The sequence below is a fragment of the Miniopterus schreibersii genome, assembly GCF_964146895.1.
Source record: "Miniopterus schreibersii genome assembly, chromosome: 19".
Classification (NCBI taxonomy): Eukaryota; Metazoa; Chordata; class Mammalia; order Chiroptera; family Miniopteridae; genus Miniopterus; species Miniopterus schreibersii.
Window position 1 is genome coordinate 32,590,461 of NC_138119.1, and position 17,081 is coordinate 32,607,541.

The 17,081-nt window shown below is 46.0% G+C and overlaps 1 protein-coding gene across 4 annotated transcripts in view; it reads right to left on the reverse strand.

Annotated features, from left to right (window-relative positions):
* The window catches only part of ATP2B4 (ATPase plasma membrane Ca2+ transporting 4), a 92,692-nt gene that overhangs the window by 32,353 nt on the left and 43,258 nt on the right, over positions 1-17,081 (reverse strand). For all 4 annotated transcript variants that reach the window (XM_081121832.1, XM_081121834.1, XM_081121831.1 and 1 more), the window contains exons 2-6: positions 16,176-16,827; positions 2,265-2,462; positions 1,396-1,653; positions 570-695; positions 7-132 (exon numbers count right to left, since the gene is read on the reverse strand). In XM_081121832.1, the coding sequence (XP_080977958.1) occupies positions 7-132; positions 570-695; positions 1,396-1,653; positions 2,265-2,462; positions 16,176-16,365 (898 nt within the window). In that variant the 5' untranslated portion in view covers positions 16,366-16,827. The remainder of the gene's footprint in view (positions 1-6; positions 133-569; positions 696-1,395; positions 1,654-2,264; positions 2,463-16,175; positions 16,828-17,081) is intronic.

The window sequence follows — 17,081 nt, forward strand, 5'->3', positions numbered from 1 at the left end:
CCTTACCTTTCTTCTTCTTCTCCTCCTCCTCTCCCTCGCTGGCCCCCAAGAGGGTAAAGATGATCCCAGTTTGGGAGTTGATACCCACAGCAGTCACCACCATCCGGCCAGAACCTTCCATGACGTGGGTCCCTGGATGAGAAAGGGGAAGAGGGAGGAGTGTTGTTTTTTACACCTAGCTGTGCTCTGGCGTAAAACACACAAGTCCTTCCTCCCCGTGGACAATGATACGCTCAGCAGACAGAAGGAAAAGGTCACGAGCTGGGACCATTTAAAACAGAGCAAGTAAAGCGGGGGTAACGAGATAAGGGTGCCAACTGCTTTAGGGTAAGGCGCCTTCCACACCCCACCCCCCTTCCGGCGGAGCCCTTCCAAGGCCCCTACAGCACTTGCTTCGTTTAGGTTACATACATCCTTGTATTTAGCCCACCCGTATGCCACTGCCCCAGCTGAGTCCTGGGGAAGGAGGTGGAGCACGGCCAGAAAAGAGAGCAGGGTCCGCATCGGGTCTCTATGGCCTGGCTGTGTGGGAGGCGGCAGAATGGGAACCACGATGGCAAAAGTCATACCTGAGAGCAACATGGGGTCTCTTTCCAAGGACTTCTTGACATGGTCTGATTCCCCAGTCAGAGAGCTCTCATCAATCTTTAGATCATTCCCCTGGATCAGGATCCCATCTGCAGGCAGCAGGTCACCTAGTGTTCAGAGGGGGAGGGCAACAGGGAGAGAGGGGAGGTAAGAGCCTGGCGGAGGGTGGGGACCACCCAACCCCATCTCAGACCCCCACACATACAGGCAATGGCCTAGGGAGTAGCCGCAGAGCTTTTGAAAGACAAAGTTAGCCCAGCTGGTGCTGCTCAGTGGTTGAGCATTGACCCATGAACCAAGAGGTCCCCGGTTCAATTCCCAGTCAGGGCACATGCCCCAGTTGGGGGTTTGATCCCCAGTAGGGAGTATGCAGGAGGCAGCCAATCGATGTCTCTCATCGATATTTCTATCTCTCCATCCCTCTCCCTTCCTCTCTCTAAAATCAATAAACTAAACAAAACCAAAAAAAGAAAGACAGACAACTTCAGCTCTGACAACCTGGGACAAGACTATTTCCCAGGTATTGTAACTTCAACAATTACTGGTTCCCAAACACCTTCCCATGGCCCGAATATGATATTCTTTTAACCTGAAGACACAGTAAGTTGGACAATCTTTTGGGAGAGTTTCAGTTACTTCTTTCTTTGAATTTTGTTACACAACCTCTGGAGACTCTAGCCTAGGTCTAGACTAACACCATTTGGGGTCATGTATTTTTGGATCCTCAGCAATTCCTAGCCCCTTATGCCAAAGGACCTGGCCCTCAGCTAGGGCGTGGCATGGGTGAGAGAATCACGGAGCTCTCACCGTATTTGATTTGGGCAATATCGCCCACCACGATTTCAGCCACAGGGAGCTGGATGATGTGACCATTCCGAATAACAGAGAATTTCTGCTCCTTTTCAATGCGGTTCTGCAGCCCTCGGAACTGCTTCTCTTTGCTCCAGTCATTGAAGGCCGTCACTAGCACCACGATGATCACCGAGAATAGAATGGCCGCCCCCTCGATCCAGCCGGCTTCTGACTCCCCTTCGTCCTCTGGGCTATTTACAGGTAGACCACACTCTAGCCCAGGGAAAGGAGAGAAAGAAGGATCATCTAGGGGCTTTTGCTGACATTACGAATAGGGGCAGTGCTTCTGCAAGCGCCCAGCATGGGAGCTGGGGGAAGAGAATGGTAAGACTAAAGCCCTTGGGTAAAAGAGCTTCCCTCTAAGGTGACTGGGGGACAGCAGGGCTGGGCATCATCTCATCACCAAATCACTAGTTACGTTAACCCCAAAGAAGCAAGGGACTAAGCAGCACAAAACACGTCAATGCAAATTACAGGCAGGTCACACGTAAAGAACGCATGGTTCCCGCCACGGTCAGGCTCCCACTGCTATGTCCCCAAGTGCCGGTAATATTGGTGGGGGCACTATGAGAAGCAGGGTTGTGTTGGTTGGGAGGGTAGAGGGTTCGTGACATTCTAAATAAGGGTTTCAATGGGAGAAGGGGAAAGGATCCTGGGATCAGCCTGGATTGGAAGAACAGCTCATTAGCTGCTTGTTGGTTTCCTTTGGAGAACCCGTCCCAAGCAGGGGGAAACCGTGTAAGTATAATATCAGCCACCAGCACTAGGTGCTGCTTGGTGGTTGTGGAAAGAACCAGACCGGAGTCTTGCTGGGCGTTACTCACGTTCATTTTCTTCACCAGGGGGGCGGTAGAAGGACAGAACCAGGGAGATGATGGCTGCGATCTCCAGGATGATGAGTGTGACATCTTGAAGGGCTTCCCACACTAATTCTAAGAAGGTCTTGGGCTTTTTGGGAGGGATTAAGTTCTGTCCAAACACTTGTTTACGTTTTTCCAGATCTGCCGGGTTCCCAGAGAGACCTGAAAAGGAGATAGGAATGGGATGAATGAGTGAGAAAAACCGGGGACAGATGAACGACAGAGGAAAGCAGTGAAGAGACCCCTTTAATAAAAAGGCCCCTTGCGTCCTGATCTGCCCAAGTATGAGATCCAGTTAGGGTGGCCAACCACCCCAATTAGCCCAGGACTCAGGGGGTGTGAAATTTTCAGTCGAAAAATGGGCAAACTAAGACAAGTTGGTCACAGGGGCAGCTTGCTCCCTTAGTCTCCAGGGTAAGCTAGCCCAGAACTAAAACTTCGTCTCCTCCTCACTGGTTATGTGCCAGGCCCCAGCTCTAAGAACACAACACTAAAATGTTTCCTGGGACTCACACAGTACTTCTCTCTCACGCTGACATGTAAATGCTGGTGATGATTTAAAAACCGAGTTTGCTTCCACCCACTGGCTCACACAGCAAGGCCAGAAAGAATGAACTATCTGCTCAAGGTCATGCTAGGAGGCCAGGAGACACAGCCCCAGCAGCTGTCCTGACTCCACGTTTCAGTGGCTTTAGGAGATCAACAGAAAGGAGGCTCTGAGACTCCAACTTTGGGCGTCCCCTTTGAGTACACATGCCCTTCAGTTTCTGTCACACACACATAGAAACAAAAACATACACCACTGAAAGGTACTACTCTTCTATTAGATACTATATATTTAGACTAAGTACTAGGTGCTGAGAGAAGCACTGCTATTCAGGTTGACTAAAAAGGGAATAAAAAAAGCCAGAGCCACAAACTCAGAGTACACATCCTTGATTACCAGCATACTCCCGCTAACGCTCGTATGTTTGCACACCTGCCGGTGTGCACACGTGCTCTAAGCATGTTCCCAGAGAGGAAACAGTTATTCCCAGTGCTTTCCTTAAAGTTATGATTTTCTGCTGGGCCTCAGGGTTTACACTTTGAGGGAAGTGGGGAAATCCTAAAATTTCCATTACTGCCAATTGGCTTTTTTCAAGTTGTTTACACACAACAGCAAGTTAGCCCCTTCTTGGCATTTGAAGTTACTGGCTGCACAGCTGGATGGGTCCCCCACAGGCAGGGTGGGGCAACCTCTGTCACGAAAAAAGGTCAGCAGATGAGGAGGGTTAGAATCAGAGAAGGGAGCACAAAGAGGGCAAAGAAAAGCAGATGATGGGAAGCTGCAAGGAGAAAATGGAAAATGGAGACACTGATGCCAGAGGACTTCTTTAGACTTTAGTCAACAAGCGGGGTATTCCACTGACGGGGGTGGGAGCATAGCATGAGGGCAAATATCTACTCTCCATTTCCACTGGACCCAGGAGTGTTATCTTAAATACCAAGAGGAAAGATGTGGGTCAGATTTAAGGAAGACTTCCAGACAAAAAAAGATTTTGAAAAGGGAATATTGTTTACAGGGTCTGAGACAGCCTCCACTTATCTATCCTAAAAACAAAACCACCGGGAGAGGTACATGAAACACTCATCTGTCTGGGAAGGTAGATTTGGGACCCTGACTGGGACGTAGAGCGGGGAGTGAACTGGCGTCCACACTTGGGGAGCCTGGAATTGGAGAACACTCCCCTTGCTAGTGTTTAGGAGAGGAAAACAGGGAGCTGGTGCCCGATGTTCACAGCCCAGCTTCCTGCCTCCTAGTGCCCAACTGCACCTCCCTGGCCTCCAGTTGTGTGGCCCTGCTGAGTTCTGCAGGGGAGTGGGGCTTGGCAAAAGCATCAGAAGCAAGTAGGGCTGCTTTCCAGAGGCTCCTGCCTCCACCACTCTGAGAAGTCAGGTTCCCAGCAGGAAAGGAAAGCAAGGGCATGGGAAAAGTGTTCCTGGGCAAGGCATCTTGATCCCCAGGCAGGCAGAGGCAGGGTTGTCTGGGGGCAGGGCCTTGCTGGTTCCTTCTCCCTGGGGACCCTAGAAAGCAAGGCTGTGCCAAGTTGGGGACTGCTGTGCTGGGGGGCCAGGCTTGCTTGAGGGAATAGGAGCTCTGATCTTTGCCAGTCTACTTGGAAGTTTCTCAAGGAAGAAGGATTTACAATGTACAGAGGCGGTCGTCCCCTCCTGAACAAGGGTGAGGACATGACTGTGAAGGCAAACCATGACATCAGATATCAGAGGTCATCATAAGGAACATCACAACAGCTTAATGAAGGCTCGACAACAACCACAACCACCATCACGACAGCAACCACCACAACAGAAGTTTAGCAAAAAGCACCCCAACTGAGGTAGCCCTGCTCTGTTCTCTGTTCTCACATTAATACCTTGCAAACATCCTTGACTCCTTTCTCTCTCTCATCCACTATATCCTGTCAGCTTTACCTTCAAAATATACCCCAGGTCCACTCAGTTCTTCTCCACGGCTGCCATCCTGGTCTAAGCCATCATCATCTCTTGCCTGGATTATTACAAGTCTTGCAACTGGTCTCCTTGCTTCCCCCTTGCTTTCCTGCTCTCAGTCTCTTCGACAGAGTAGCCAGAACAATATTCTTCAAACCCAATTCATGATGCTCATCTACTCAGAATCCTCTGGTGGCTTTTACTTGGAGTGAAACTGGGCACTGAAGACCATATGGTGGCCAATAAGGCCCCCTAGGAGCTCTCAGCCCCCACTCCTTAACTCCTACCATTTTCCCCTTGGCCACAGAGATCCCAGCCCAGCTAGCCTTCCTATCAGCCTCGGAATGCACTAGATACGCTTCTTTTCCGGGGCCCCCATTTTCTTTGCTCAGGTAGGGTTCATTCTCTCACCTGCGTCAGGTCTTTGTACCAATGACACCTTCTTCGGGAGGCCTACTTTGACCGTTGTATTTAACATTATGACTTCTCTGCCCAGCACTCCCGTTCCCCTTACCCGGCTCAAGTGTTCCCTCTAGGGGCCTTCTCCCTTAATATATGACAGACTGTATTCCTTTATTGTTTGTCTAGCCCCCTCCACAAGGGCAGAATTTTGTCTTTGTTCCTTAGATCTATAGCAGTGCCTGGCACATGGTATGCATACAAACTTGTCAAATGAGCTGAATGAGTAATGGATACGTTTGCTAACATTTAAGTGATTGCTGTGTCACACGCTTCACTAGGTACACTGGTGTTTTCTCATGCAAACACAAACCCCATTCGGTAGCTACTATTAACCCCATTTTACATATAAGCAAACTAAGGCCTGGAGAGGTTATGTAACTACTCAGTTTAGTATATAACAGAGGCTCTACCACTGCCCAGGAAGCAACTGGGTGCCAACCTGTACAGAGGGACTGGGGTGTAGAGGCACCTGCACTCGGCTGGGGCTTCCTCCTAGTGCCACTAACTTGTCTTGGTTTGCCTGGGACTTTCCGGGTTTTGGGAATGAAGCCCCCGCCTCCTGAGAACACCCCGAGAACGCCCCCTCAGCCCCAGGCAAGCAGGAAGGGTTGGTCACCTTACTCTGTTCGCCGCAGGGCAGCCCCACTTGCTGCTTTCCTCTGTGCCTCTACGCAGATCAGCCCTGGTCCCACTGCTACAATTGGGGTGAATCAGTTCTAGCCTCAGGGATGGTGACACCAGGTTTGTCAGAGTCCAACCCATACATTTTGTATTCAATTATTCAATAAAAGGTTCATTCTGGCCATTTTTGGATCCAAGCAAATGAAACGACACAGTATGGAAAACAAAAAAGGTCAGGCCTGCTCTTACCTAGATGCCTTCAAAGTCACACACTTACTTCCTTTTTGCCATTTTCTCTCACCCACCTTAAGTCACTCTAACCTCCTCAATAGCTACCTTAAGAAGCCCTGTGGCTGTCCCAGTTCCCGGCATGCCCTGAGGCAGGGAGGGGCAGGTTGGGCTGTTAGCATAGTAGCCTTGGGAACCCTCCCTCAGGCATGTGGCATGGCACCGAAAGCCATGTGGGGCTATCCATTCCAATTCCCCTACCCCCGGAGGCCCGTGGGCCCTAATGCCAGCAGCTGTAATCGCATATTCATACTTGTCCAGCCCAGGAAGGGGGTTTAGTCCTTGATCTCTGCACTTGCTTCTCAAATACACAGCTTATTGGAGTGGGAAGGAAGGCTCAGCAGGGAGAAAATGCTGGAAACATAGGAAAAGGGTTTCCCTTAAAACACATCAAGAAAAGAGAGGAAACCTTGTCCACAGAACATGGGAAAGTTCCACCCAAGCAGTGCTTCTGGCCCTAAGAACCAGACTGAACACTTGAGCTGGGAGAGGCGACAGGAATGTCAGGCTGTGAAATCATCGCCCCCACTCCACGCTGGGGAGTGACCCTGCCCCTGCCCAGGCTGGCGGGAGATGGAAAATCTGTGTGTGCTGTGAGCCTGTGCTGGGACCTGGGGCTAGGGAGGAGCTGCAGCCCAGCCCTCAGTGGCCTGGCTCCAGAAGATGAGGGCCAGGGAGGCTGAGGCCAGGGCCAGCCTCCCTCAGAAGCCAGGACTTTCCACAGAGGCACCCTTATCAGAACCAGCTCAGCCCCAGAAAGGGTGTGGCTAGGCTGGGCCTCACGAGGGACTTCCCAGCTGTCTGAGTTATGACACCTTGCCAAAGAGACAGCCGAATCTTCTCCCACACAGACAGTAAGGGAGAGGTTTCTCTGGGTTGATCTGAAGGCAGTCTTCGCTGGTTTATGAGAACAGACATCAGATACCTTTCAAGTCCTACCTTAGAAACCCTGGATAGGGAGGAGGTTTAGCCAGCTCCTGCTGCTAACCAAAATAGTTTCCACACTTCAGCTTCTCCAGTTTAACACACCCACAGTGTGGGAGGTGCTCTGTCTGCTGGACTCCCAGCCCCAAGAGATAAAGCAATCCCGTCCAGTGGATAGCAAAAGGATGGCGACTTCTAGAAGACTGCCCCTCTCCTCAGTCCAGTCCAAAACACCCCGAGCGGCGGGCACTTCCTCAGGGAACATGCCCCATCTGGCCCTCTGCTGTGTCTCTGTTTCAACACCCCAACCCTGTCAGGGAGAAGAGCAAGTTCCCCAAGGGCCCTCCTCAGCCCTCTACTCGCCGCTTCCTCCCATGCAGTGTGCCTGTGTTTCCATCCCGGTCACACTCCTCAGTGCTCACACCTCAGAGCTCAATGAAGAGTGAAGGCCCCACTTCCAGGGAAGAGGCAACACTGGCCTCAGTCAAGGGTCAAGGAGGGGGGTCAAGGAGGAATTGCGACCTTTCTTCCCACCCCCAGCAGCTGGTTCAACGCAAGACAGCAGCAAGAAGGTTCAAATCAAAACAAAACTTGCAATAGTTTCTGCGAAGCTGCCAGAGGAATGCAGCACAGAGGGCTCCAGGCCTGGTGGAAGGGGAGAGGAGGACAGGCAGGGCGCTCAGGTTCAGGAAGATTTAACCACTCTCCCATCAAGACTTCTCTGCCCCCTGCCTGGCAGCATTATGCCAGCTAACCCAGAAGTCCAGCTCTGGGCAAGGAGGGGCTGGAGAGACAAGAATTCCTAGAGCCTGGGGGTGGGCTAGCAGAAGGCCCACTGCTGGCCTAACTCAGCCCTAGGCAGTAACTCAAACCAGACAGAACTCCCAGGATGCAACGCGGAATTCCCTGCAGGGGGGAGGGACAAAGGGGAGGGCACTTTTACTCTCTTGTTTTTCTCAATCATCTGCCATATGGCTGGCTGTGGATGCTGCTTCCCCCAGGTTTTGTGAGAAATCTTCCCCACCCCTCTACCAAGTCCTAAATATTTCTTCTATGAAGCTACTGGACTTGCCTGAATTACTCACACGACAGCATTCCTGCTCTCTGGCTGTCTGAGTGGGTCTGCCACCTCCACCCCTCGCTCTCCCCCCACGATATTCGTTTGTTTTGAGTCTCTCTCACATCTTAAACCAGGGCTAATATATCTGCCCAAAGTGTGACCTCTGCAGAGTGTGAGTCTGCAGCCACGCCCACATGAATTGTCTTTAGGATGATCTATTTGGCATCTTTATAGTAGAATTGGGGCAAGGGTTCAAGATGATGACTATGGGACAGAGGGCGTGAGGAAAGAGAGGTGGCTCTGCTCTGCTATCTTGAAACTGAGGAGCTCCTAAAAATGGATATTCTAAAGCAGAGATGGAGAAGAAAATCTGAAAGAAGCCAGTTGTCCATCTTCTCACATCTGTTCCATCCCACATTCACTCATCCTGCTCCCTCATTCCCTCACCACTGACGTTCTCTAAAGCAGTGGTGTCTAAGCAGTGGGCGCGCAGCTCTCTGTCGAGCCGTGGAAAAACACTAGAACTTTTTATATTAGTTCATACATTTTTATTTCTTGAATATCTAATTATGTAAATAATATTAGTGTTAGAAGTACTAATAGTGATATAGTAATGTCGTAGGTGAACACTTACTGGGGCTATGTGTTCAGTTTTTTCCCCCCAGGTTGACAATTCTAGAAATTTCAATCTGCCACACTGAGGAAGAGCCCAACCCCAGTATGTCCCAGCTTGTGGAAAAATGAACAGTTCTTGGTAGAACATGCCACTGACCTCAAAAACATGGTAAAAGGAACAGTTAAGCCCCTAAAATTTTAAGGTGGAGGAGATATTAACCTAAATCCTGCAGTTAATGAACCAGAATTGTAATTTGGGCTGACTGTCTTAAAACAGATTCTTTCCTCTGCTGCCATTTACTCCCAAAGGAATCTCAGCTCCCTAAACCTAGTAGATGCTCAGTAATTATGCCAAGATGCTCACACCTTACGCCAGGAACATTCAGTAAGTGGTGGCAATTATGTGGGGGCTCGAACAGCTACCCAAAGATATGCTTTTATGGTAAACGGATTGTTTTGAGCTAAAGACAATTTTAGCTTCAGGTTCAAGAGAAATTTGTGCCCCTCCCTTTAACTACCTAGAATAACTTAAATTAGGGGGCTTCCCCATAAATAAGAGATTATCGAAGATAACCTGTTTGACTCACCCATACGGCAGAACAAACTTCCCTTTACTAAACACCTGTCTTCCTATCATCCTGCAAGGGCCCTTTAAGCCCCCCAGGCACCTTCTCTCATCCCTAGCTCAGGATGACTTATATACCAGTGTTCCCTTTCTATTTCTGAATCTCTCCTGCAAGTGTCTCTAACCCTCTCATGTATGTGGGGTTCCCATACATATGTATGTATTAAATGTGGCTATTTTCTCTTGCTAATCTGTCTCATCTATTTGATTATTAGACCTTCCAGAAGACTGAGGGTAGAGGGAACTTTGCTCTTCCCCCACAAAGGCCAGGCCAGAGCCTCCCTAGGCAAGCAGATGACACAGAAGTCCTATCTCCAACTCCCAAGTCTCCCTCCCGTCCCCTGCAATCCCTTCAGCCTAGGTCCCCATACTTGTGTGCTCCCATAACATACATAGCACTCACACAATATTTCCAAAACTGCCTTAATTTCTGTGTATTTTCTCATAGCCTGTAAGCTCTATAGAAGGAGAAACTGTCTGCTGTGTTCATCCCTGTATCCCTAGCACCTGCTAGATATTAAATATTTGTTGAACGTGGTTGCAAAGGAATTGGAAGTCCTCTGTCTCCCACTGTCACACCCTCAACTCTACAGAGGAAGAAGTAGCAGGGTACAGAGGGAACATGGGGTAGAATTCCCACCAACATTCTTCCAGATCCAAATTCAACAGCAATGATCTTTACCTTCCAGAACAAAGCCCACATATAATGATTTATTCTTTAGTTAAGGCTCCCCTTCTTTGTCCTTTCTAGTCTGGGCATAGACCTCTCTCTATTGTTGGCTCCTCCTCATAAAACAGCTTTCTCCTAAAAAGGGCAGCACAGCTGAGGACCAATGTGGGAAAGCTCTATGGGGAAAGAATTGATATATCCTGTAATCCAATCACAGAGATTTCCCCACCTGGCTTTCTCCCACCGTCATGTAATCTTCCTTATATTCCCTCCTTAATTCCAAATTTATAGAAGAAACTGTAAAACTGTCATTCTCTGGAGCATCTGAGGCCTTGCTTCCTGGCATATCATCAGTTTGGCTCAAATAAATTCTTACAAAAATTCTCTACAGGTTTGGGGGTTCTTATGTTGACAAATATTAAAACAAACTTAAATTATCTGTGCTTTGAGATTCTCTGTTGCTGCTCTAGCATGAGGTCTGAGTCAGAAAACATGAAATATTCCATTGCGTTCTAACCTGTGGTAAGAACTTAGGCAAAAATTAAAAACCTTTTGGCCTATTGAAAGAGAGACAGAGATAGAGAGAGAGAACATGAATTAAAATTAAGTCCCACTTGCCCCTAGAATAATGTAAGTCTATAATAATGAAACTATGTTAGAAAAGAGAAATAACAATTGACACCACAGAAATACAAAGGATGGTAAGAAAATATTATGAACAACTATATGCTGACAAATTAGACAATCTGGAAGAAATGGATCAATTCCTAGAAACATACAATCTTCCAAAACCAAGTAAAGGAGAAACATAAAATTTGAACAGATGAATTACAACCAACGAAATCGAAGTAGTAATAAAAAAAAACTCCCAACAAACAAAAGTCCTGGACCAGATGGCTTGACAGGTGAATTTTACCAAATATTCAAAGAAATAACACCTATCCTTCTCAAACTATTCCAAAAAATTCAAGAGGAGGGAAGACTTCCAAGCTCATTTTATGAGATCAACATTATTCTAATTTCAAAACCAGATAAAAACACGACAAAAAAAAAAAAAAAGATAGGCCAATATCCCTGAGGAACTTAGATGTAAAAAAACCTCAACAAAACATTAGCAAATCAAATTCAGCAATACATTAAAAAGATCATACGCGATGATCAAGTGGGATTTATTCCTGGGATGCAAGGTTTGTACAATATTTGAAAATCAATTAACATAATACACCACATAAACAAAATGAAATATGTAAAATCATATATCATATCAATAGGTGCAGAAAAAGCATTTGACAAAATCCAGCACCCATTTACGATAAAAACTCTCAGCAAAGTGGGAATAGAGGGAACATACCTCAGCATAATAAAGGCCACATATGACAAACCCACAGCTAGCATCATACTCAATGGGGAAAAGCTAAAAGTGTTTCCCTTAAGATCAGGAAAAAAAGAATGGATGTCTACTTTCACCACTCTTATTCAGCATAGTACTGGAAGTCCTAGCTACAGCAATCAGACAAGAAGAAGAAATTTAAGAAGATACAAATAGATGGAAGCATACATTGTGTTCATGTATAGGAAGAATTAACATCATTAAAATGTCCATACTATCCAAAGCAATCTATAGATTCAACACAATTCCTATCAAAATACCAATGATATTTTCACAGAACTAGAACAAAAAAATCCAAAAATTTATATAGAAACACAAAAGACTGCAAATAGCCATATCAATCTTGAGAAAGAACAAAGTTGGAGGGATCACACTACCTGATATCAAACTATACTACGAGGCCATAGTAATCAAAACAGCATGGTACTGGCATTAAAACAGACACATAGATCAATGGAACAGACTAGAAAGCCCAGAAATAAACCCGCGCTTATATGGTCAATTAATATTTGACAAGGAGGCAAGAACATACAATGTGGTAAAGACAGTCTACTCAGTAAATGGTGTTGGGAAAACTGGACAGACACATGTAAAAAAATGAAAACAGACCACCTTCTTACAACCATACACAAGAATAAATTCAAATTGGATTAAAGACTTAAATGTAAGACTCGAAACCGTAAAAATCCTAGAAGAAAACACAGCAGTAAAATCTATGACATTTCTCTTAGCAATATTTTTTCTGATATATCTCCTTGGGCAAGGGAAACAAAAGAAAAAATAAACAAATGGAACTACATCAAGTAAAAATTTTTGCACAGCAAAGGAAAGCATCAAAAAAGTGAAAAAACAACCTACTGAATGGAAGAAGATATTTACCAATGATATGGCCAATAAGAGGTTAATATCTAAAATTTGCAAAGAACTCAACACCAAAAAACAAACAATCCACTTAAAAAGTGGGCAGAGGACCTGAATAGACACTTCTCCAAAGAGGACATACAGATGGCCAAGAGACATGACAAAATGCTCAAGTCATTAATCATCAGAGAAATGCAAATTAAAACCACAACGAGAAATCACCTCACACTTGGCAGAATGGTTCCCATCAACAAATCAACAAACAATGAACGTTGGCAAGGGTGTGGAGAAAAGGCAACCCTTGTGCACTGTTGGTGGAAATGCAGATTGGTGCAGCTATTATGGAAAACAGTATGGAGGTTCATCAAAAAATTAAAAATGGAGCTGCCTGATGACCCAGAGATCCCACTTCTGGGCATATATATCCAAAGAAACCCAAAACACTAATTTGAAACAATATATGCACCCCTATTTTCATTGCAGCATTATTTACATTAGCTGAGATATGGAAGGAGCCCAAGTGCCCATCAGTGATGAGTGGATAAAAAGCTGTGGCACATTTACACCATGGGATACTGCTTGGTCAGAAAATGGAATGAAATATTACTATTTGCAATAACATGGATGGATCTAGAGGGCACCATGCTAAGTGAAATAAGTCAGTCAGAGAAAGACAAATATTATATAATTTCACTTATATGTGGTATCCAAATCAAATAAATGAACTAACAAAATTGAAACAGACTCATAAATACAGAGAACAGACTGACGGTTGCCAGAGTGGGGGAGGAGGTTGGGGAAATGGGTGAAAAAGGCAAAGGGATTGAGAAGTACTAACTGGTAGTTACAAAACAGTCATGGGGATGTAAAGTACAGCACAGGGAATGTAGTCAATAATGTTATGATAATTACGTATGGTGTCAGGTGGGTACTGAAAATATCAGGGGGAGCACTTTGTAAAGTACATGATTGTCTAACCACTATGCTGTACACCTGAAACTAGTATAAAATAATATTAAATGTAAACTAACTGAAAGATAAAATTTAAAAACATAAAAAATGTTAGTGTCAAAAATGTTATAAACTTCAAGTTTCATGAGGCCCCTTAAGAACTATGGTTAAAAAAAATCTGTCCATCTATACTACAGACGCTGTCAATCAACAAAAAATAAGGGTCTTCTGAAGAGTCATATTCTAGGAATCCATCTTCCCAATCTTACTTCATCTTGGTTTCCAACCAAGAGAATTCAAGCACCAAGTAAGTTTCTTTATTCATATTATTAGTCTGCAGGAAACTCCCACAGGTGGCAAAACTATGCTAGGGTGTTAGGCACTTCAGTGTGGTCTTCTAAATAGCTTGGCCCCTGTCTGGGAAGAGACTCCTGTGTCATAGCTCTTTGGTGTCTCTTTTTCCTACCCCTCTATTCCTCTCACACAGGAGGAGGTCATTGCTGACACTGGGGGGCTAAAAATTACTCATGGAGAAGTTGTTTTCTGACACCCTAACTCCCCAGCTCAAGTACCAGCACCATGATAAGTCTTACACTGAAACAAATCAGGATACATATTTGTGGCCTAGGAAGCGGGGGTGGACACCTGTGCCAATGGTAGAGGTAGTGGGATCTAGGCATGGCCAGGGTCTGTGGCAACAGAAGCACCTGCTATCCGAAGAGACTTTCAACTATCAGCCTGAAACTGGGCTGGGAAAGAATCTCAGAGCATTAACTCCATTTGTAACATTTGATACCTGAGGTTGACACTAAAGTAGAATATCTGTTGGCCTTCGGGAATGGAAGCTCTCTAGGAATCAGAAAGTAAACAGTAGCAGCTATGAGAAAGGATTTGGAAATTGGGGAGGAAAGCCTGGACCCTCTTATTAGGAGCTTCCAAGGTTGCAGCTTATTTGGACCCTTGAGTTTCACTTTGCCAGAGAAACAACTGACCAAAGGGATCAAGAACAGGATGGAAAGGGGAAAAAAAGAGATCCTGTCTAAATAACGATGGGTGCATTATCTCCGGAAAAACCTAACAGGAAAAGCCTCTCTTTAAGGTCAATACTACTACAAGAGTGGTGGAATAAAGAAATTTAGCTGATAAGACTGAGCCACATGAAAGCAACTAAGCTCTGCCAACTCAACCAGATCTTTTTTCTTTTTGCTGCCCTCCACCCCCAACCAGATCTCTTTTTGACATCAAGAGGTGAATGGAAGAGGTGGATAGTGGGTGCAGCTACACATGCAGTAACCTCTGGAGATATAATAACACCTTGCACTCCTTAGGCACTCATATTCTGGCAAGTATCTTCAGACTCATGTGCTCCTTTTTTTTAAAAAAATTTTTTTTTTTTTAATCCTCACCAGAGGATATTTTTTCCATTGCTTTTCAGAGAAGAGTGGAAGGGAGAGAGAAACGTCAATGTGAGAGAGACACATCAATTGGTTGCCTCCTGCATGAGCCCTGACCTGGGCCGGAGATTGAGCCTGCAACCGAGGCACACGCCCTTGACTGGAATCGAACCCGAGACCCTACAGTCTTTGGGCCGACGCTCTAACCATTGAGCCAAACCGGCTAGGGCTCATGTGCTCCATTTTAATCTAGATAGCTATTGAATCCCCATTATAAATTTGAGCACTGCACATACATTATAGTATTTAATCCCAACCACTCTATGGGCTAGATATTAACAGAATTTTCAAAGAAACAGACTCTTAGGGCCTAGTAAACTGTTCAACGTTATTTAGCTAGTAAATGGTAGAGCTAATATTTGAATCAAAGCCTATAAGATAGGAAACTGAATTCCAGAAGTAAAAAGAACATGTAGAGCAGCTCTCTCAGATTGCAAAGAAAGCAAAGCTTGTGCGATAAACAGATATCTAGATAAAAATCTTCACCTTCCCCTTTTTAAACAAATCCTAAAGAGTCCTTAGAATTGGCAAGAAATATGATGTGGCGTCCATGGAAGGTTCAGAAATAGTATACCTCAAGAGACTGAAGGCATCTAAAGGACGAGATTTTTATTTCCTCTCATGGTACTCAACCATGGCCTGCCTGACCCACAGGACCAAACAAGAATCTGTAACATAGACGCTGAAACCAGGCAGAAGTGAGGAAGCAACTTCATTTTGTTCTCTCTCCATTTTGGTGAGGCAAAATTTCATATTACCATGGCTCACTGGACAACTGGGCTGGGCCAGGCAAGCGTAAAGCTGGATGTTTCAGTTTCTTTTAAGTATAGATTAAGAAGACCTATATTAAAAGTGTATCAAGCAGGGTTGAAAAAGTCATCAATAATTCCATGACAGGAAACAGGAGTAATCCAAATATCTGGTGGGTACAATTATAATTATATACCTTATGACGTACCACCTTATTTTAAACTGTATACATTAGAGAAGTGCTACATCGGGTAGAAGGACTTACTCTTTTCACTGTGCCTATCTTCCCCAATTACACTGTAAGATCAGCAATGGGGAAAATTACATCTTAAACCTGTTGCAATCAAACACTAATACAGAATAAGGCACTTGGTGATCATTTAGTGATAAAAGCATCTCTAACATAAATGTTTCCAATATAGAGATAAACACTCTCCTTTCTGTACGTTGATACAGAAAAAGTAGGAAAGAATGATTTTCAGAGAATAATAGCACAGTCCCTAAACATCGTGTGTGTGTGTGGGGGGGGGGGACAAAGGGGGGAAATGGTTCTCTGTGGCCTCACCACCTTTTAGTGCTTCATATACCGTACTTTTCCCACTAGACACAGATATACCAGTCAGGGCTCCGGATGCTTCTTCTGGAAGCTGGAAACGCAATATTTTTTAACACTAGCCACCTTCCTCCAATCCCCACTCCTGGCACGGCCTTTACCTTCCACAGGGTTGGTTTTCAGTCTACTGCAGAGATTCATTACGCCTCCATAGCTGGCGCTGATGTGGTTTATTGCATCGGCTGAACGCAGCTCCATGAGCTTCCTGAGGTCCATTACTGAGCAGCCAAAGTCCCCCTCATGGCCCTCAACCGAGTTGGCCGGCAAGGCATGTTCTGTTGGGTTTGTCATTTTGCCTGCGGTTGCCAAGCCCCTCAGGCCCCCTCAGTCAGAGAAAATGGGGAGCTTCCCTCCGACTGACCAGGGTCTCTTGCTTCTCTGCCTACTTCTTATTCCTTGCTTCTGTGGGAGCCCATTCAGGAACCTGGTTCACTATCTCTCGTGCAATAGCTTCAGGGCCTCAAGCCCAGACCCCTTGTCCTTGTGAAGCTTGGCAGCCAGAAGAGGAAGAGGGCGGGGGAACCGAGTGGAAGCCGGACCACGTGTCGCGATGATTGGCGTCCCCAGGTGGCGATGGAAGTGGTCGTCCAGGGTAGATAGGTTCCTAGCTTAGACCAACTTGCCCAGATGGAAGTGTAAACAGCGTGTGCATGTTACCATGGAAGCAGCCTTAGCAACGACGGGCAACTGCTGTGGTAGAGAGGCAGCAGGAGAAGGAGGAGGGCTCCCGGGGTGCCGGTGGCAACTGGATCTCTGGAATAAAGATTCAAAGGGAGACAAAAAGAAACAATTAGAGCAGCCATGGTGATCTAGCACCTGCAAAGGCAAGAGATACTCATTCCAGCGCAAGGGTTTAGGTGGCAGTTGGTGCCCGGCCTCAGCTGATGGCCGAGTTCTGAGCTAAGTGAACTAATTCAGGAGAGGCCCTCAGAGGCCCCGGCAGCCTGGAAAGTCCAGTGAAGGGAAGTAATTTGAGATACACCCCAGTCTTCATAGCTCATCTCTCC